Raw genomic sequence first — 23,048 nt, 5'->3', positions numbered from 1 at the left:
GATCATTTATTTCATGAAATAACTGATTACTCATGATCATTCATTTATGAAATAACAGAATTTACTCATTTTAACCATAATATTTAAACTTTATAACTTGCTCGAACAGTAATTTATAGTAGACTGATTCTATTACATTCATATTTTACAATTTTACTATAAAAAGGTGAAAGTTTAATAAATGCATTCCGTATTGATATTTTAACAGCCAGAAAAGTAAGTTTTCAATGATGAACAAGCTGGTCGCCAAAGGAGGCTAATTTATTTAAATGTCCCTTACAAATCATCATTTATAGTTCATAAAAAAAAAAAACTAAATCCTTCTCATTCTATGAATAATTTTGCTCGCCTTCTATTCAATAACTCTTTTAAAAGTAATAAAATTGCTCGATGAATATAATTTCAAAATGTTATATTTTTTTCAATATGAATGTTCATTGATCCTGCAAATGTGTATAAATACACATAAAATGTTAAGTATATCAAAATGTTTATATTTGTCGAGGCTTTTTTATTATAAAAGGCTATTATTGTCGAGGCTATTATTTATTATAAAAAGCTTTGCAATGACAATTTTTGTTTCAATGAATTATTTGAATTCTATTGGTCATAAAAGATACTCCGGAATGGAATGCTTTTCTTTTTTTCATTTTCCTAATGCTTTAGTACTTAACTTAACTTGTACTTTGATTAAGTACATCAATTATGGTGTATAATCTTATTCATGATTCTGTTCATTTAGTGATATTTTTACATTTAAATCTATTACTTCTCAGTTCTTTATAGCACCTTTGCGTAAGGGTGGCTGTACTTATTTTTAACATTAATTTGTCGGCCGTAACGCAGTTTAGAAAACATTTTTTTACAATACCATCAGGATAGTTCTTCTTTCCACGAGCAATATTTCGTGATATTCTTCCCGCCTTTTCTTTTTTTCCTGTTTTTATAATTCATGTTTTCGTGTGTTTATGGTTTGGCACGGACATGTATATTGATAAGCTTAGTGCTTATTTTCTTTTTTCTAAGCTCAAAATATCTTTTATGGACTGAAGAGGATAGTTCCTGAATCTTTTACTTTTTTTTTTTTTTTTTTTTTTTTTTTTTTTAAGAAACGGAAGACAAAAACTCTCATGAGAGACGGTTGCCAAGGTAACCAGATGATGGTATCGACCACCTGTTGCCATGTCAAAGAAACCGTTTATGAGTAGTTTATTTTGTGAGAAACTTAGTGATAGTTGGAAATTAAATTTATGTATCCATTGACTCCATTCCAGCTTGGTTTATGCTGAAAGGGTGAATTATGCTGAAAGTTTCTGAAATGTATATTTTATGTGCACTTATATAAGCTTCATAAAGAAGAATTTTATTTGTTGACTTGTTTGTGAAGAATATGCAACACTGAGAAAAGAAATTTAAATCCCAAACGATTTAATCCTTGTGTTTTATAAGTAATTTTATTTCGCTCATCATTGATTTAGTTTTAGTGACTTAATTTTATTTGGGCAAATATCAAAGAAAGAAAACCTTTAATAGAATATATATTAACTATAATTGCATTTAATTTCATCAACTATTTTCATTATGTTTTTTCAAGACATATTTTTAATGTTAGAAGAAAATTAACAAATAAAATTGTCCTTATTAAATAAAAAGAATATTTCCACCAATGTAGTGAATTGGTAATAAGAGACATTTCTAATAATAATCCGCTTAAGATAATCATTTTTAATTATAATCATAAGATAATCATATATCAAGACATTTCTAATAATAATCCGCTTAAGATAATCATTTATAATAAGATAATCATTTTTAATTATAATCATAAGATAATCATATATCAAGACATTTCTAATAATAATCCGCTTAAGATAATCATTTATAATAAGATAATCATTTTTAATTATAATCATAAGAAAATCATATATCAAGATATTTCTAATAATAATCCGCTTAAGATAATCATTTATAATAAGATAATCATTTTTAATTATAATCATAAGATAATCATATATCAAGACATTTCTAATAATAATCCGCTTAAGATAATCATTTATAATAAGATAATCATTTTTAATTATAATCATAAGAAAATCATATATCAAGATATTTCTAATAATAATCCGCTTAAGATAATCATTTATAATAAGATAATCATTTTTAATTATAATCATAAGATAATCATATATCAAGACATTTCTAATAATAATCCGCTTAAGATAATCATTTATAATAAGATAATATTTTTTAATTATAATCATAAGATAATCATATATCAAGACATTTCGAATAATAATCCGCATAAGAGACATTTATAATTAAAAGCAATATAATCACTATTTAACTAAGCCACATTACTGCACTTAGGAAGTTTTTATAGAAAAAGAATTCCTTAAATAGAAATACCTTAACTTCTTTAAATAAAATAAAAACAGAAGGAAAAAAAACAAATTTAAATTCATCTATCCACATTATTGTCATATTCTAACTGTAGATAGAATAAAAAACCTTCTCACAGGGTCTCATCTCTTTAGCTGAGGTATTTTTCTCTTCTTGGTGTGGTGTGGAAGTTTGGAGAGAAAGTACTAGCTTAGGTACCTGGTCGTCAACTGATCACGGTTCAAAATGACGAGGTCCGTCCCAAAATAGTCCTAGAGTTCTTTTAAACGGACTCTTAATCTAACTAGGCTAAACTAAAATCATTTCTATTCTGTTATTTGGTCGATGAACCGGTAGGAGTCACCCTCTCGGTTCAAATCAAATCCTATAATTGTTTTTGGGGAAGTTATTTATTGTTCCATAAACGTGGAAGTACTGAAAGTACTTTTTGTGGCATTGGTAATCTATCTTGTCTTTTATAACAGCATACTAGTTGTGACTGAATGTGTAGTGAATGCCTGATTGGTAATTTGCAATTTTCAGGCTTCAGATCTTGCATGTATTGCTTCGGCAATGGTAGCTATGAAAGAAATGGAGCGATATAATATGGATCTCCCTAGGATAGTTGATGCAGAATGAAACAACAGAATTTATAAGCTTAGTAGGTTGTTTGGAAAAGACCTGGTGTAGTAAAACTTAGAAAGGTGAAGTGCGGTTATTATTGATTTGGTAGCTACTAAAGAACGGGACCATCTGTTGGCCGGATTGAGGGTTCTTTGGAGTCACATTTTGATCTGCAAAATAAAGTTCGCAAACTGACGTTTGGTACGTAATGATTTTTGTACTGATCGGTGTTTTCAGAGCAGGAATAGAGCACTCAATTGAATAACTTAAATTTCAGATTCTGACCTTTTTCATGACAATTGATACAGTAATCTTCGTTTGAACTTCGACAGAAGAGTAAACACAGAATATATATATTTGTAATATGCTGAATAAATGACATTTTAATTCAAAATCCTGTAGAATATTTTTTTAAATAAACGAATATATATATATTTCTTTTATTACATCAAATATTTGTTTTTATATCATGTTTCTTTTATTACATTAAATATTTCTTTTTATATCATATTTCTTTTGTAATATTAAATAAAACATTCTCATTTCAAACTGTTTTATTAAAGAACCATATTTTTTCCTTAATATTAAATATAACATTCTCATTTCAAACTGTTTTATTAAAGAACCATATTTTTTCCTTAATATTAAATATAACATTCTCATTTCAAACTGTTTTATTAAAGAACCATATTTTTTCTTTAATATTAAATATAACATTCTCATTTCAAACTGAACTTTCCATATTGATTAATGAATCATATTTTTTTAATAGGCAATAAAACCTTCTCATTTCAAATATGAGAGTCCAAAAAATCTTTATTGAAAGAAATTGTGTAGTGCTTAATAACTCTCATAACAAGCCTTCCATTTGAAGGTCTTATATAATTGGCTGCATATTTTGAGATGGAGGACCATTTAACATTATTGACCTCATCTTTCATATTCATTGCCTCTTTATATCAAACAGAATGGCTTTCAAGACATCTTTCTCACCACTGTGCATTCGAAATTCCTCACAGAATGGGAATTTCAACACCTGAGGAATGATATCACAAGCTTTCAGAATAGACAACCATGTGGCTGGGGGTGAATTAATTAACGCGCTTCGCTGTCTCACTCCCACATCCCCTCAAAGCTCGTGAAATTCGTGTTTTAAATGAGGTTATTAATTCATAGCCCGGTTACGCAAACGCACGTGCTTAAAGGGAAGGGGGTTGATGGAATAAATTACGCTTCGAGCTGAGACGATGTCAGTGGGCAGGAAATGTGGCCACACATTCCGGTGAAACGCATTGCGTGAACCAGCCATCTCGATGCCACAGTATTTGGGAAGTTTTAAACCAATTTAGAAGATGATCCAGGCTGGTGAACGAAACCTTTGCAATTATCCGTAATTAGCGATGAATTATGATGAATCCTGGAATGAAAACTTTACAACTTGATTAATGGTTAATTTCGCTTATGATTATGGTAATGAAATCTGATTTCATCTTTCATTCTAATGGTTTTGTACTGGTTGTGGCACTTCAGAAAGATATTTTTACAATGTTCATTCGGAATTTGCGCTGCATTTAGGTAGATAATTGCAAAAATGTGAATTTTAAAATGCTTTCTGAATGAAATCAGAGAGTTTAGTATTTATTATAGCATGAAATACGCTTGCTTTTCCTCTAGTGTGACTGACTACATTGATCGGTTCTCTAATTGGGCTAATGAGGTATTGTGGTAATTGTGGTAATTCCTTTACAATTTATAAAATTTTAATCAATGGGAAAAGTATTACAATTTTTCGGTGTTTATATAACATATATTTGTTTATAATGTATATATTTATTAAAATTACATATTTATTTATATATTTAATATTTTAATGCTATATATTTATTAAAATGATAAATTTGTGTAAGTATTTTTAAAGATATTGGTGAACTTCTTTATGAAATAATTCAGAGTGTACTTTCGCAGAGCGATATGACTTACAAAGAGCCACCATTTATATATATATATATATAATATATACTAGCCGCCTTTGGCGACCAGCCGGTTCGCCAATCTTAATGTTCGTTAAAATTTTAATAATTTTATGCAATTCCTACTTTAATAGCTTCTTCATCAAAATATTTTAAAACTTAAAATTTTGATAGTCATATAATTCTCTCATATTATAAACGCCTTCAGTCATAACTTAATATGTATCTCTCTAATTTTCTGTTAGTTCCCGTAGAATTTATACTATAAATTAAAGTGGAAAGGATTAATCTGAAATTAATATAATAATATTTTTTACTGAAACAAAGTATTTTTTTGTAATATGATTACTGAAAACAGTCACTGAGCGTTTAAACTTTATGGGCACTAAAGAATATCTTTCCTTATTTATGTAATATTTCAAGAATTTGTCAACATAATATTCTCAGATTCATTATGACCAGAACGATTAATTAAAAACAAAACGAATTGTTTAAAATAATCGGTTGAAAACAGGTTAAAAAAAACTAAAAAAAAACGATATACTTAAAACTATAAGCGTATACAAAAAATATATAACTAACATAAAGGCAATTTAATTACAAAAACATGCAACTAACCTAAAAATAATTTAAATCATCCGTTGATAATGGTTGTCATGTGAAGAATCAGAACACAATGCGCATGCGTGAATTTTCTACTCCAGTTACGGTAACGCAAATGCGTGAGTTTTTCTACGCCAGTTGGGGTAACGCTATGCAGATTAGACATTTTTAATTTCCTTTATTCTGTTTTATTTTAATTCAAAAGTACTTCAGAATGAATCTGAAAGATCGATTCATTAACAATGTTTAATTTGAAATGCATCAAACATTAAGAAAATGAATAAAATCGTTTCAAATAATCAGCCGAAAAATCTTAAGCCTAGCCTCATGACTGTTGGGGAAAAAAAATGAAGCTGCCTCATTTGGCGATGGGGAAAATGAAAAGATTTTTTTGGCGGGAAAGTTAGTTTTTAATTAATAATTAAAATTCTAATTAAAAATTCAAAAAAAGGGCTATTCTATCTTTTAAGTTAGATCAAACTGCACACGGTGTGCAAATTTGATTAAAATCGGTTAAGTAGTTTAGGAGTCCATCGCGGACAAACAACGTCACACGTAATTTATATATATTAAGATATAATGCTTTTTATTGTGTGCGCGCGCGCGATTATTTGTAAATAATAATAATAATAAATATAATTTTGATTAATTAAACCACACTTTGCATGATTTTTTTCTCTTTTTGTGAAATAAATCAGGGTGATATAATTCATGCTCTAGATTAAAGGGAAAATGTTTAAAATATCCTAGTATAAATACATAATATAAAATAGTTTAAAAAATATGATGGAAATATCCATCATCATACAAACTTACATGTTAAGCTCAATACAAAATCTTCAATGCCCCTCTCTTCTACACTTCCCACTCATTATAGCTTTCATTAGTACAAAAAAAAATCTCAGATTGGTTATAAAAAATATTCAAGCGATCGCACGTTTCTTCCAAACATAACAAATGGTGGAGTTGCAAGTTCAAACCCGCTTTAATGATGGTGATATTTGATTTTTTTTTTTTTTTTTTTTACAGCTACGTTCTTTATTACGCAATAGTAGTGGAAAAATTGCCACAACAGCCAATTTACAGTATCAAGTTTTGATTATAATGTTTTGTTCACTAAATGTTATGATGGAGTTTTCCATCATCATTCTAAAAAGGGTTAAGAATAAAACAATTTGTTTGCAACAGCGCGTGTTTACTTCAGGCTAGATTTCGAAACACTAACAGCTGAATGAAATGTCCGTTCAAAAATTAGTTCGTTAACAGCACATTTATCACATATGAATGGATACACAATATAAATTGTTTTTAAATTTGTAATTGCATTTAAATTATAAATGAGTTTGTCCTTATTATTTATATTTTTTTGTCATTTCTTGCCTTACCAACAGAACCCTTTTCATGCTATGAAGAAATTCCGAATTTCCAGTTACAAAATAAATATTAATTTTTCTTTTTGAATTTGCAACTTTTGGAATCATAATTTATTTTAAGCAAAAAAAATTGAATAAAATGTAGAAATTATTGCTGCGTTTAGCGTAATATTATAAGTACATAAATAATTCCAACTCTCTTCTTTAGTTCTATTTTTTTATTATAAAAATTATTTCTTATTTTTGCATAGGATATTTTAGGTAAATTTATATGGCTAAAATAATACCACATCCGAGCATTCATTTCTGGTTTCTAGCAGAAAACAAAATAGATTATATTTTAATTGACTTTTGAAATTATTTTTGATGGCAGAAGTCTTTATCTTTGTCTAATCAAATCAATCGAAAGAGGGATTAAAGTTCAAAAAAGGGGAAAATATTTCTTCATTTAATCCGTCAGATGTACAAAAATATAAAGTTTTGAAGTAAATAGGAAAATGCAAACTTTATATCAAATGCAATTTTATTTTTCAGATTATATCGTAGAAAATAATGATGAATATTTCGGATGAAGCATATTTCAGATATTTTTGCTGTACTTAGAATCCCTCTTACGCCACTTTCATGATTCAAATTCAGATTAACATAATATCCAAAAAATGAACATGAGAAAAATCTGTTTTATTTCAATCAAATTAAATGAAAATTAGTTTCTTTTAATCAACAAATAAATTACTAACCAGTATTTAAAAGGTAGCAAAGACATGGAATTGGGAATTACGAACTGTTAAACATCTCATTTAATAGTTCTTATGCCGTAAACTACTAGACAAATATATTTTCTATGTAGCTTAGAACTGCAATACAAATAAACAGAGAGAAAATGAAACATTTTATTGGATTATTGGATTTTATTTTTGAAGAAAAGAGAGATAAGAAATAGAAATGAGCAAAAACGGATAATATATGATTTAATGTCATTCACAATACTAAAAACCTGATAAAAATGTTTATTATAAAACTATATTTGTAAATTCACCACAATCGAAAAACTCATTATTATACCCACATGAAGTTCCACATTCTAATGTAAAAACTTCATATAACTACAAAAATTGGCAGAATTTAATCTTTGTTAGAGACTACGAATATCTCATTAATCAGTTACTCTATTCGCTCTTGGAATAAAAAGTCAAGTTTACTTTTAATCTAACTATTATTAAAGCATCTTATAAATAAAACATCTTACAAAAGCAGTCACATTGTGTATTTATTGCTTGTGACATAGGGTGATGAGTGGATAAACCCATAACAGACTGGTAAAATCTCTCCGGAAACGCATAGTATACTGGTCCATTAAGTCTTCTACCTATAAACACTATCCTATAATGCTTATTCAAGTAAAATGAGCTCTTACTATTATTGGAATCATTACCCAAAACAGATTAAAGGGCAGACTTCATTTTATATTGCATTTTACAAATATCGATTCATTGCAATCAGAGTTCTATGAAAAATACTATTCATCTTTAATCTGAGTTTTTGTTAAAAAAGTTTTGGAAGACTCTTACCTTTCTTTGCTGCGTGGAAACTGTCGTCCTTTGGCACGTGTTGGATGTCGTATACGAGAGTTGTGTTAGCGAGTAGTGTCTTGTCTTTGTTAATCCTGTAGATGGAGTATTTGAAGGCGAGTTCGGAGGGACTATCCCGTTGATCTTCGGTGAAGAGAGCACCTGGAAATAGGAAAGTGACAATTTTAATGTATGTTTAACAAGAAAAATTGAACGAATATTTTTTTCAAGAAGGTATTTAAGAAGAAGAAATGTATATATTTTTTTAATTATACGACTGAAAAATCTATTTGCTATGATAAAATCCTTTTTTCTAAAGATAAATTCGTATAATGTACTGAAAACCTCAAAATTTTTAATAGTGATTATGTAGTGGAGAACCTCTCTAAATTTAAATCAATCAAGATGTCTAGTACCTTACTGTTCTGATTTTGGAAGTTGCTCTCATGATATCATTTTAATCCCCATCTAGATCAAATAAATCTCATAACCAATGGGATAGAATTTTCAATCCACGTTCTTTTTATCTTGAAGGTTTGACTGCGATTAGACAACAATGGTTTCATTTTTTTTATGGTTTAGTAGATATTTTGACAGCTTATTTCTTGAAGAATTAATAAGAGAAGTTAAGGTAAAAGAAAATGATAATAAGTACACTTTTATATGGTGCTTATTTAAGTAAAAAATAAAAATTCCATTATGCAAGAAATTGTATTTATATTCGATACTTAAAATAATGCTTAATTATATTTTTTATTTAACATTTGTTTTTGGTCTGTGCTTTGAAAATTCATAAAAGAAGAATTATCTAAACAAAACTTTTGAATATCATTTGATAGATACTTTGCCAAATCGAGACTTGAAAAAAAAGGCAGAATTTTTTTTCTCTCATGTAATAAGAAGCTATTTTATAATGTTCTTCCATTATTTCTTAATTTGTTTCTTATCTTCAATTACTATTTTTTTATAAATAGTTTTGCGGAAATCCGGATTGTATGACAAGTAGAAAAAACTTTCAACCGATATTTGTTAACGTTTATTTTGATCTTCCATTTATTTTCCTTGGCTTCCATTTAATGTTAATAGAGAAATGCAAAAGAAATTACGTCGCATATTCCCTATAAAAGATCATTAGAATAACCTTTGAAAATGAAAAGTAAAAGATTGTTTATCGTAGCCTTAAGAAAAGAAAAAATATGATAATAAAATAAAAATCCCTAATGTAACAAGGGTTGTTCAAATGAAAAAATACGAAACTACACTGTGCGTATAAATGAAGACTTTATTCATAGTATACACCATAGAGCTGAGCACAACGATCCCATTGATTAACAAGCTGAAGGATTCCTTGTTCCCAGAATTCCTGTGGCCGTGACGAGACCCAGTCCTTCACAGTGTCCTTGAGATGGCCATCCGAGTTGAAGCGCTTCAATTTCAGATGTCTGTCATGGTACCAAACACATGAAAATCGCAGGACGACATGTCCAGGCCGTAGGACGGATGGTAGAGCTACTGCCATTTGAACTTGGCCAGTTCCGCGTGTGTGACCCTGGAGACGTGTGGACGTGCGTTATCATGGAGGAGAACCACACCCTCAGTGAGTAACCCCAGTCTTTGGTTCAAGATGGACCTGCGTAGTCTTCAGAGTGTCTCACAGTACACATCGGAGTTAATACTTCTTCCACGCTCGATGAATTCAACAGCCATGTCAATTGGACGGCGCTCTTTATAAAAGCATCTGCTCTCTCCTGCGCATGGGGTGCCCGCGCATGCTCCGATCTACGCCGGAAACTCCAATCGCATCCCTAGATGTCTCGCTACGTTCTTCCGTAGAGGTATAAGCAGATATTTTAACGGTTACGTTGTTACGAATTTTCGTACCTTTTCATTTGAACACTCCTTGTAGTTTTAAGACCATAAACTAAATTTCAACAGTTCAGCTCAAAGTATTTTTCAGTTATCGTTGTCACAGATTGAAGACAGACTGACGGGCATTTTCCAAAAATGTGTTTCTCGACCTCTCAGAGAAATCAGAAATGTATAGATACAGCAAACTCTCGAGTTCGAATTTTTTGACTATTTTTATACTTTCTGTTTACTACGCATACTAAAAAATAATAAAAGTAGTTCTAAAAATTATACATAGAAACATTATTACATCTTAAAACATTTGCTGTTTCAATGTTTTTATTTTTCAAGTGCATATAAAAGATATCAGTAGTTTTTCACTAATTAGTTTTATAAGTCTTAAAAGAGACAATTTTTCTTGCATAAAATCGAAATTTGAATTATATTTATTTCAAATCTTTCTAACTGCAGAAATGACCATTTAAAAAAGAAATACAATTCTTTTCTTTCTTAAAAAGATGTCTGGCGTCTATTAAAAATAAAACTTCCTGTCACATTCAGTTATTATTTAACTCTAAAAATAAAAAGACTTTCCATGACATTTTTAGGCAACAATATCAACTTTTGCTTTTAGTAAAAGGCTGTCCTGAACAAAGACTTTCTTCTTTCTGATTAATAGAATTCATTTTTGTTGTGTACCAAGAGAGAAAGAAACGGAGATGTCCAAATCTTTTTAAGTCAAAAGTTTTATCGGAGCATATTCTTTTATTTCTTTTTTCCTCTTACAAAACACTCTTTTCCTCGATCCAATTTAGTCCAGTAATTGGACACCACTGCGGTAAGTGTGACAAAGAAGAATTATAGCGGTCAAGCTAATAATCCACTTAAGAGACGAACACTTATCTCTTAATTGATTCGTAGATCCGAGACACTATTAATTATAAGTTAAACCGAAATTTCCATTAAAACCAAGTTGTTGGTTTTTAAGCTTTGAACTAATTATTAGGAACCTGAGTGATCTTGTAAAAGATAATTGTTAATTTAGGTTTTTATGAGTTGAATTTTTATAGTTAAATTTATTACTTGAAAAAAAAACTTTATTAGAAATAGCAATCAATGGTTTGATAGTACAAAGTTCATTTATATATGTTGGTTCAGACATATAATTTGAAAAAAAATTAAAGAATTGATTACATATTTTAGTATTTCAAATAGTTAAATATTTTATGCTATGTTTAAAGTTTTCCCCAAAGAATTTTTCTTTTCTAACTATGTGCACCATTATTACAGTAAAAAGTTAATTTAGAGGGATTATATGTAAATAAAATTATGAATAATATCCTATACTTAATGATATATCAGGAATTATCGGGATAAAATTATATTCATACATTTCATTCATAAAAATAAATCTTCAAATAATTATCACACATTCTTTTTGAAGAGTCTTTATCTTGCAGCATTTTTAAGTAGAACTTGAAATAAAATATAAGAACTCTTTACAGCAAAGATTAAAATTATGATATACCAAGTCAATTCTTGAAAGAATTTTTATCTAAACATCGTAATATGAAAATATGTATTTAAGATTAACATTTGATGGAAATTACTAAAGAATATTCTTCGCAACTTTATTTTTTTAAAACTGAAATCATTTGTTGACCATATAATGAAAAGAGTAATTTCGAGAAGAAAAAATTTCTTTAAAAAATTCTGACTGCGCTACAGGAGTTTTAAAAAATGCTAATATCTGATTTTTTCCATCTTCAAAATTATTTAAAATTATGCTTGTTGTTTAAAATTTTCAAGGAATATGCAAAATTTTGTTTATACTTTTCTAAAAAAAATTCTTATTGCACGCTTTTATTTGTGATACGAAACGCCATCCTCTCTAATCTACAAATTTCCTTAGATTCACTTAATCTAATTTCGATATTGGTGCGGGGTAAATTATACATGTTTTTGGAGGTAGAATATATGAAGTGAACTGAAAAAATCTAAGAAAATGTATATAAATAGATTTTATTTTCGAATTATATATGTAATGATATTCCAAATTCTAATTTAAACTCTAATCAATTTCCAAATCTTTATCGTAATCGCCCATATCAACTTCATTCTAAAATATTCTCTTATTTCCTGATTTCATTCCACTTTTTCTATTTAATTAATTCAACATGAGTTCTAAAATTGCTAAATCGGCAAAACGCCGACAAGTTCCCACACTCCGTGGGAAGGGATAAAATCTGTCCAGCTAAGCACATTCTTTTAAAAGATCCCTATGAATCCCCTGTCTAAATCGGCCCGTGTAGAGAAATCCCTTTATTGTATATAAAATTATTTTACACTGTGAAAATTATTTCCTTCTCTTTTACTTTCTGCTTTTGTGTCGCTCTGTGAACGGACGACCTTCTTCGCGCCTCTTGTACATAAATAATGCCTCCAGAGAGAATAAAACGAAGTTTAAAAAATTCAAGGTGTCTTCTTCGATGTCTTCGGCCACGACTCTGCTTCAAAAATATTGTTTTATGTATATATGTGTGTGTGTGTGTGTGTGTATGTGTGTGTGTGTGTGTGTGTGTGTGTGTGTGTGTGTGTGTGTGTGTGTGTGTGTGTGTGTGCGTGCGTGCGTGCGTGCGTGCGTAATATGAGTGGCAGGATATATTAAATAAACTTTAAAAAATATGATAAAATTGTGCAAAAAAATACATTTTATTTTCGAATTATTTATATTTTTTTGAATGATAAAATATATTAAATGAACAATGAAAATCTGACTTACTGTCCAGTAAATAAACATTTTACTTTCGAATTATATGTTCCTGAGTAATAGAATATATTAAATATGCTAAAAAATATAAAATTATCTGCTAATTATAAATTTTATAAATATAAAAAAAATATTTTTGCAAAACAAAAGCTTGCATTTCCAAGTTATTAACATACATTCATCCTTATCACTTATTAATAAACACATTTGGTGGCCAGATGATTAATCGGAAATACTGTTTCTAACTAATTTTAATTTAATCTCTTCTACATAGCTTGATATTCGTTCAAAAAGTATTTTTATTGAATTTTATTGATATCAAATCCATATTACTTTATTTGACTTACACATGTTCTGATTGAATTCTTGAATGTTCCTGATGAAGTTAAGTCATTTAGCGTCATAATGACTTCAAAACTTATATGACACAGTAATATTTTTTTTTAAATTATTTGTTTTATATGGTAATGCAATTTCATTTTCTGATTTATGACGTAACGTAACATAATAATTAAAAACCTTTCTCTCTTAGATTTCAAAATTTTAAGAAAATTACGCGATTAAATTTTTGAAGAAACAATGAAAACGATTTGAAATTCATTAGAAATAATTTTAAACAGTTGGCAATGAACAGTTGTTCCTATTTTTTTCCTCTTTATTTCTTATTTTATATTGCTATAATCTATCTTATAACAGTAGTAATTATTTAGTGCCGATTTACTTTGTTCAGTGGAGTTCCTACAGAATTTGTGAATGATTATCTGGAATTGATGAAATTAATAACCGTAATGTTTCAGGACTCTAAAAAAGTTATCTTAGAGTTGACAACGATTCTAAAGAAAACTGAAGATGATTTTGTAACATCTTGGAAATAAAATAGCTTTCAATAAACTAAAAATATTTTAAATATTTAATTACAAGCTTTAAAGATTACAATATTACAGCAAAAAATAGCACAAGATCTACGAAATTGCAGAGCCAGTCGAAGAGGAAACGATAACTCATGTTTCCAATAATTAGTGCAAAGCTTTTAAAAACCAACACAGGTTTTAATGGAAAATTTTGGGCTAACATATAATTAACGGAACCTCAATTTCTTGTATCAAATTAAAGATAAGTGCTCCTCTCTTGAGTGGATTATTTACTTGATCGCTGCAACTCTTCTTTGTCACATTTAGCCGCAGTGTTCAATTACTGGACTAAATTAGGTAAGGGGAAAAGAAGTTTTGTAAGAAAAAGTACTGCAAAAAGTGTTTCGGTAAAACTTTTGTTTCTAAGAAGATTTACTTTTTCATTTTGTGTTTTTGTTGGGAAAAACACGAATGAATAGTTTTTAGTTGGAAACAAATAACTTCCAATTGCTAAAATTTTTTAAACTAAAATGTATCAATGAAGAAAAACATTTTTCATTTTCGCCTTAAATAATAACACCAAATGTATAGATCGGCTGTGAACAATGATAGTGAAGAGGTTGGTTAATCCATAAATATTATTTATCATAATCTGACTCTATGTAAGGATTTGGAAGCAATTATTCGACATTTATTATCAAAAATATAACTTTATTTTACAACAAACCACATCACGCTTTGTCATTAAGAGCTACTCTGTATATATTGTTCGCGCTGTCTGTGAGGCAGGAATGCTTCGCCTTAATGCGATTGGATGATCAACGGAGATGAAACACACGTCACACTGGCTTGATCTCACCGATAGAATCATAATGATCACTACAACAGCAACAAGTGAAATGTGAATCCCTAAATTATTTGTCATATTATATTAGCATTAACTTACTTAGAATTCAATGATGCTTTGCATTTTAAATTATAATTTGGACATTTAGAAATGATTAAAAAATATTCACCATAAAAAAATAATTTAAAAAATCATCTTATTCTTTAATCACTTTTTTTATTTGAGATGGTTTTAAAATATTAAATTTCCCCTTATTTTTAGTATGTTTCAAATGCCCCTGAAATCATTTGCTTTATAAACCATGCAACTGCAACACTTGAATCCACATTGCTAATATTGTGGTGGCGGGAAATTTATCTTGTGATGGTCACTTTCGTTTCCTCACAAATTCTTTTCCGTCGGGTCCCACGTTGGGCGCCAATGTGGTGGTATGTAGATTATTATGATCCATGCAGGAAGCAACAGGACGGATGTTTTTAGGAACATTTCTTTTAATAATCACATTCACACACTAAACAAGCACAAACACAAGACATTCACGCGCGAGGCTTCACAGTTCAGCATAACATCTCATTCTAATTACAATCGCAATGCACTATGGGATGACATATGGGATGGCCTAATCAGGTATCGCCATCTAGTATCCAAAAGAGAGATTAAGAGTAATGCAACTGCTACAATATGAGAATACCCAACATTCTACATTAGTTTTTGAGTCCATTAAGTGGTGATAGAAAAACTTCTGCTGTGTTTACATGTTGGAATTAAATTTTTGGGAGACATTGCAATATCATCTAAATAGATATTATATCCAAAAAATGTAGAAGGACAAGAAATGCAGAAAAATTTTAATCTTAAGGGAATATTAGAACATTGAATTCCAAATTAGGTTTTAATATATCTGATAATTTCAGTAAATTTGAATTTATTTTACTACTCGCCCATTTTTATACATGTACGTTTTGCTATGAAATGGTTACATAATGTAATGGATGTTTTCGGAGGCATTATTTACTGCTTTATTGGTATTTTTAAGAAAATTAAAACAAATTGTGAATCCACTTTGCTGAATTATTGACATGCCAAAAATATTTCTTAATTCATGATGACGTTTCTCACTATTTACAAATACTTTGAATACCAAAATAAACTACTAAATGCTGAAAGCTTGTCTCACTAGATGTCTCAGCCTTTCTAAAAGATACGAGTTGTTTTTTGATGAGAATATTTGAGATGGATCAGATGAGGGTGTTTACTCTACAACTGAGAATATTTGTGTAGAAAATGAGAGTATGTTTGAATTACATCGTTCGAATTGAATAAAGCGAGAAGTTTAATGCATTTTTAATTCGTTAATACAGAAATAAATATCACCTTCTCCGAAGTAACTTAGAATATTATTTAACTCATTCATTACACATAGGGATTGCAATACCGGTATACCGGGATACCGAATACCGGTATTTAGAGCCATTTTACAATTTTGTAATACCGGTATTCACAAGTATAAATACCGGTTTTTCGGTATTTACTAGAAATATTTTAAATTGTCTCCACTATATGTTCAGGGATCACCAACATATCAAAATAGTATACGTTTTTCTTTTTAATGTCTCCCTAAAGGGCGAAATTAATTAGCTAATAAATGGCTTAATTAATTGCTTAAATCTAAATTAGCAAAACATGGATTATCCATGAAAGAAGATATTGTATCCATAACGACTAATGGAGCAACAGTTATGAAAAAAGTTGGAAAGTTGATTGCTGCAAATCAGCAATTGTGCTATGCTCATGGAATTCAATTAGGAGTAATAGATGCATTATACCAAAATAAATAAATAAAGAAAGAAAGAACAGAAGAATACAAATACTGTGGATATAGAAACTTCGGATTCCGACATTGAAGAGAGTAAGAGTGAGAGTGATATTGACAATGAAGATAATGACAATGTAATTGTTGAAGAAGATATTGCTAATGAGGATGAAATATTAACCCATGAAGAATTGCTTCCTATAATTTATGAAGTTCGGAAAATTGTTAAGATATTTAAACTTTCCCCTACAAAAATTGCCATAAATATATACTAACTGAAAATAAAACAGAATATATGTTAATAATAGATTCTAAGACACGTTGGAACAGTTTACTCCTAATGATGAAACGATTTTTGAAATTTAGAAATCCAATCCAAAAAGCAATAATCGACTTAAACCTGCAAATTAATTTTTCAGACAGTGAATTCGACTTAATATCCAGAACTATATCAGCTCTACTTCCAATAAAACTGACTATAGAGGCATTATGTCGGAGAGATTTTAATTTATTAACAGCTAATGCAACAATAAATTTCATGTTGCAATCATGAAAGAACAGCACACATTACTATTTGAAGAATTACATATTACATTGAAAAATCGCACAGAAGAAATACATACCGAAATAGAAACTGTTCTTATGGTATTTACATAATTATAATGATTTTAAAAATGAAAATGAAAAAGAAGAAAAGAAAATAACCAATTCAAATCTGATTAAGTTTAGAGTAAATTGTCTTAACATTTTTTACCCACAAGTTTATCCACATCCAGAAGAATTCGATTCAGTTATCGAAGATTATGATGACACTAATGTCGATAGTGAAAAGGAATTGTCTCTTGAGCAAAAATTAGAATTAGCGATAAATAAAAAAATTTCAACGAACCAAAATACAATACAGAAATCAGCTATATCCAAAGCCATCTGACGAGAAATTGATTTATTTGAAGATGAGAGATTTAGAGGTAAATACTTGGAAAAAGTATATCGCACATTGCTAACAGTATCGCCAACTAGCGTAGATGCCGAAAGAGCGTTTTCGACTGCTGGCCAGTTTTGCACAAAATTACTTTTCAGGCTTAAAGATAGTACAATTGATGTAGTATGCTTTTTAAGATTACATTTCAAAAATTTGTAATAGTACCACAGACTGAATAGTGATATTTACACTTTTTTTGTGATTTAAATGAATAAGTTGTTCCTTTACTTTTTGTGATTCTTCATATACTGTTATAATTTATAAGTTACATATTATTTTTTTTGTGATATTTACACTCTCTTATAAAATTGGCAAATAAAACAAAGAAACACCTGTATTTTCTTTCTTTTTCTATAATTTCTAATACCGGTATTAAAACCGGTATCCCGGTATTAAGATCTAAAAAATACCGAATACCGGTATTGAAATTTTGGTCCGGTATTGCAATCCCTAATTACACAGCATAAGGTTCACTCGTATCTGAAAACTTAAAAGCAAAGCCAACGTTTCTGATTTCGTTTTTTTTTTTTTTTTTTTTTTTTTTTGTTATTCAACCGAAAGTTTATATACACTTTGTTACCGTGACATTGAAAGTTATTGAAAAATTGCAGATAACTTTAAAATGAATGAAATAAAATGTCCCAAATGGTAAGTAATGCAAGTGAATCATTACCATGTTTGGAAACTAGTGAAACACCTTTTAAAATTTAAAAAAAAAAAAAAAAACATTCTGATGTAAAAAATATTTGAAGTTAAACATATTGGTATGTTCAAATATTGATTTTAAAATATTAGTATCAAGAAGAAAATGATATATATATGGTTTTAGCATATCAAAAAATCCTTGCATAGTTAGCCCTTCTCTCCTATATTAATTTGATACTAATTAAAATGATACTTTCAGTGCCCTTGTCAAAGGTCAACACATGTAGTCAGTCGCCCCGTGGCCGGAAATCCCATGTTATATAAGTTTTATTGTCATTAATTTATGAAAATAAGCTTACAGCTTTTACATAAATTAATATATGCAATACGTATAAATTAATGTATTATTGTTGCATTACTCATATAGCGTACCTATTATGTGTAATATATAGAAACAGCATTTCCCATAATTGTTGCTTTAATTCCATATGAATTTACTTACATATATCTTTAGTAACCTCTTTTACTACTTTATGGTAGTATGTAAGCACTTTATGGTAGTATGTACGCACTTTATGGTAGTATGTAAGCACTTTATGGTAGTATGTAAGCACTTTATGGTAGTATGTAAGTACTTTATGGTAGTATGTAAGCACTTTATGGTAGTATGTAAGCACTTTATGGTAGTATGTACGCACTTTATGGTAGTATGTAAGCACTTTATGGTAGTATGTAAGCACTTTATGGTAGTATGTACGCACTTTATGGTAGTATGTACGCACTTTATGGTAGTATGTAAGCACTTTATGGTAGTATGTAAGCACTTTATGGTAGTATGTACGCACTTTATGGTAGTATGTACGCACTTTATGGTAGTATGTAAGCACTTTATGGTAGTATGTACGCACTTTATGGTAGTATGTAAGCACTTTATGGTAGTATGTAAGCACTTTATGGTAGTATGTAAGCACTTTATGGTAGTATGTAAGCACTTTATGGTAGTATGTACGCACTTTATGGTAGTATGTAAGCAGCATTCTATCATTAGATTCAGAATTTATCAACACTGTTAATCTTTATTCATTCATTATATATAATTGTGTTTTCATACAAGGAATCTTCATAAATTGGGAAGAAAGTCAAGTACAAAGTATTTGATGAAAACATCATAAAATTTATCATTTTTTTTTTCTTTTAATATTACTGGAATTAAACCTAAAATTTAATTTTTATAATTTTACCGATGATAATTTTGAAGGAACGATTAATGCAAATATGAAAGCATACATTATGTTACCATTATGTCCCAAAATATCTATTAAGACCAGTTTCTGTTATAAATTTTACTATAAAACATCAAATAATTATTGTTCCAGTTTCGTATTATTTGACCCCATTTAACTCTTACCTTTCAATTTTAAAACCGAAATATTTCAGAATAGTTATTAAACGTGTCTTCATTAATAAGTTAATTTGTCAAATGTGTATTCATGCGTGGAAGTTTTAAAAGTTTGGGTAATATTCATTTCATGCTTTTCAGTGATACAAATGAAATGAGCTGAACATAAATAAATTTGACAAACCGATTAAAGTGTCCGGATGATTTTAAATTCATTAAAAACATACGGTACATTTATTCACGTTAAATTTATGTGGAGTACATTTGAAAAGGCAGTTGAATATTATCTTTCGATTTCAATTCGGTTAATTCCTAATTCACGAATATTATTCAATTGTAATGTTTGAATGTTTAATGCATTTTTCTTCAGTAAGTGTAATAGTTGTAAAATTCTTTGTTTTAATAAATATAATGATATGTATCAAATTTGAGAATTTTATTTGAATAATATTATATGTATTTTACTTTTTTTGTCAAGAAATGATATAAAAATCCAGGATAAGTAAGTAATGGAAAGATCAATTGTCTGAAATGGCTATGTCACAATAAATATAAAAGCTCAGTTTGAATGTTTTATTTTTGTATAAAAAATAAGATATAAACATTATATACTTAGATGTATTTAATATTAATGGTATTAAAAGAAAATTAATTCAAACTGATAACTTAAATTTTGAAATTAACTATTAAATTATTAACTATTATAATCTATTTAAATTGTTAAATAAAATTATTGCATTCTTTTCTGTCTGTATACTCCATAGTAGATGTTTGTGCTCTAGTTTTGCTTTAACGGTTATTTTAATTCATATGTTGGACAGTTTGTACATAATATATGTTTTAATTATGTTATATTTGAACATAATATAACATATATATAAACATAATATATGTTTATATTTGAACTCCAATATAAACAAATGAAGCATTCATCAGGATTTTTGAAATTGCGTATTACCAATTAAAATACCTCTGCCAGAAGTCGATATTCAGTAAGTTACTGTTTTTATTTTTTATTTATTTAGTTATTTATTATTTATGATGCATGTTTACCAAATGAAATATTATTAGTATGCTTACAAATTTTTGTTAAATTTGTATATTCTATGCGAACAATGAATCTTAATTTCCTAACAAATTTCATTTCTTAATTGACAATTATTTATGAAGTAAAATGAATAAATGAAGTATTTGCAATTATTTTTGTGATTGTGTATTATTAGCAGACAAAGTGCGTATATTTTTGTCTGCAGTGAAATAACATATTAACTATTCTCACCATGTCGAATCATCCGAGGTTAACTAAATCATAATCGTTATGATGTTATTGAGACCTATGGTGAAAGACAATGGTGGTCACCTGTCAGGGCACAACCTCACCAGTAGGAAGTATGTTCTATCATCGGAGTTTAGATAATTCGATCCAATACCGTTACCTTACCTATGTGGGAAACAAAAAGAAACCACTATAATGGAAGATTATCTGCTCATATTTAAGATACACGATAGCGGAGCAGATTCTTAATATTACAATAACTGTGGAATTATGCTGATATCATATTACTTCTTAAACAATAAAATATTTTACGATTTGCTCTTTACATTGCTTTGCATTCGCAATGCTGTATGTAATACTGTAGTAATGCATACAGCATACAACATTGCTTTGTGTTACCCGAGAGTTTTATTAGAACATTTTATATGTCTAAAATATGTTTCATGAAATAAATACTTTCATAGAATATATCATTACTCCCAATATTTTTGCAACATTTGGGCCACGCGACATCAGGAATTCCTTCCTTTTTCGATAGTGTAAACAACAAAAATAAATTGTTCCTACTACAAGTCCAAGCGTGAAATCGAAGGATAAAACCACAAGAGTAGAACGTCTGAGATCAAATGGGCCACTAAAAGATTAACGAAAAAAGAAAAAAACTTTCGATATTTGGATAGTACACAGGTCGATATATTTTCGATTTCTGATTTCTAGATAGAGATTTTGAAAAGCACATATCTTTGGTAGTGAATTTCACCTCCTTATAGAAACGATTTATGTTCAGTTAAAAATGACAAAATTTGGTAACAAATGTGTTTCTTTATAAGATTTTCGCGACAATATCAATGGCAACAATATCTGTTTAATTAACGGAACGACACAATTTTACATCGAGATTTCTTAAACTCTTTATTTTTGTAGTCCTAGTTTCATCTGAAGAATTTTATAAAATATTAAGAAAAGATTAATGAGAAATGTGATTAAATGCAATTATGTCAAATATTTTTGTGAAATATTTCAAGTGAAGAAGAATTCTCTAGTATTATTTTTATAGGCACTGAAAAATACAACAGAATATTTCATTATCAAAAAATGTCTCAAAATATTGTGTTTCAGAACACTTGAGTGCACGTATTTTGGAGTCATGACTCATAGATTCCCCTCCCCCCACACACACACTGTTTTAATAGAAAGAATGAATGTTGAATGTAACTTGCTAACTTCGAATGCGTCAGCACATTTACACAAACAAACAAAAAAAAAGCACCCGATATGGTTGAAAGCTGTGATTTAAAATGTCTAAAAATCAACCCTTTCCAAGATTGATTAACTTTCTTTTATACCGTTAGTACTGAAAGGAAACAACAAGATCTTTAATTAACATAGATTTTTAAATATATATATATATATATAACGATGCTATTTTTACTTTCTAGCATGCGAAATATACAATGTGAAAGTATTGTAATCTTCAAAGAATTCAAACTTCGGCGTCCTTGCATAGGAGTAGCGCATCTTCCCCGTGATCTGGGCGTCCCAGGTTCGAATCCCGGTTCGGGCATGGTTGTTTTTCATTTGTGTTCTATCTGCGAGGTGTGTGAATGTGCCTCCCTGTAAAAAGGGCTTGTGCAAGCGAATGTGTGAGTTTCATCTTCATATGAGTTAGAAGTCAGACTTCTGCCCTCGGGTGCTCAGGGGTCTTTACCCTCAGAAGTTACTGCACCCCCTTTCCGTGGTAACGCGGACACGACATCATCATCAAACAATTTAAACACCAGAGTTTTACGAGTCTCCACTTTTCAGTCACTCCCCGCTGCCCAAACAAGAGTTAACAAGATAACTACAAAGCGAAGATAGCTAGATGGATAAAATTTGGTACATATATTTATTATTAATTTTGTTGATGCGTATCAGATTTGGAATGAAATATGCTGAGGTACTGACCATCTGTGCAACTGTATTTTTATCTGTCTGTCTGTAAAATCAATCCCTTAAATACTCGGTGTATTAAATATACGAAATATGGTATGTGTTTTGTGACTGCAATTGTAGTTTAGTGTCAAATTTTGTTTCAATCGATTACAAAAAAATGTA

General features: G+C 29.1%; 1 protein-coding gene across 5 annotated transcripts in view; it reads right to left on the bottom strand.

Moving 5' to 3' along the window:
- Positions 1-23,048, bottom strand: part of LOC129969347 (glutamate receptor ionotropic, kainate 2-like) — a 417,754-nt gene that overhangs the window by 171,983 nt on the left and 222,723 nt on the right. For all 5 annotated transcript variants that reach the window (XM_056083886.1, XM_056083889.1, XM_056083885.1 and 2 more), the window contains exon 2: positions 8,521-8,682. In XM_056083886.1, coding sequence (XP_055939861.1) covers positions 8,521-8,682 — 162 coding nt within the window. The remainder of the gene's footprint in view (positions 1-8,520; positions 8,683-23,048) is intronic.

Source organism: Argiope bruennichi, chromosome 5 (assembly GCF_947563725.1).
Source record: "Argiope bruennichi chromosome 5, qqArgBrue1.1, whole genome shotgun sequence".
NCBI lineage: Eukaryota > Metazoa > Arthropoda > Arachnida > Araneae > Araneidae > Argiope > Argiope bruennichi.
The sequence above is the reverse complement of the archived record's forward strand: the minus strand, read 5'-3'. Positions and strand labels throughout refer to the sequence as shown.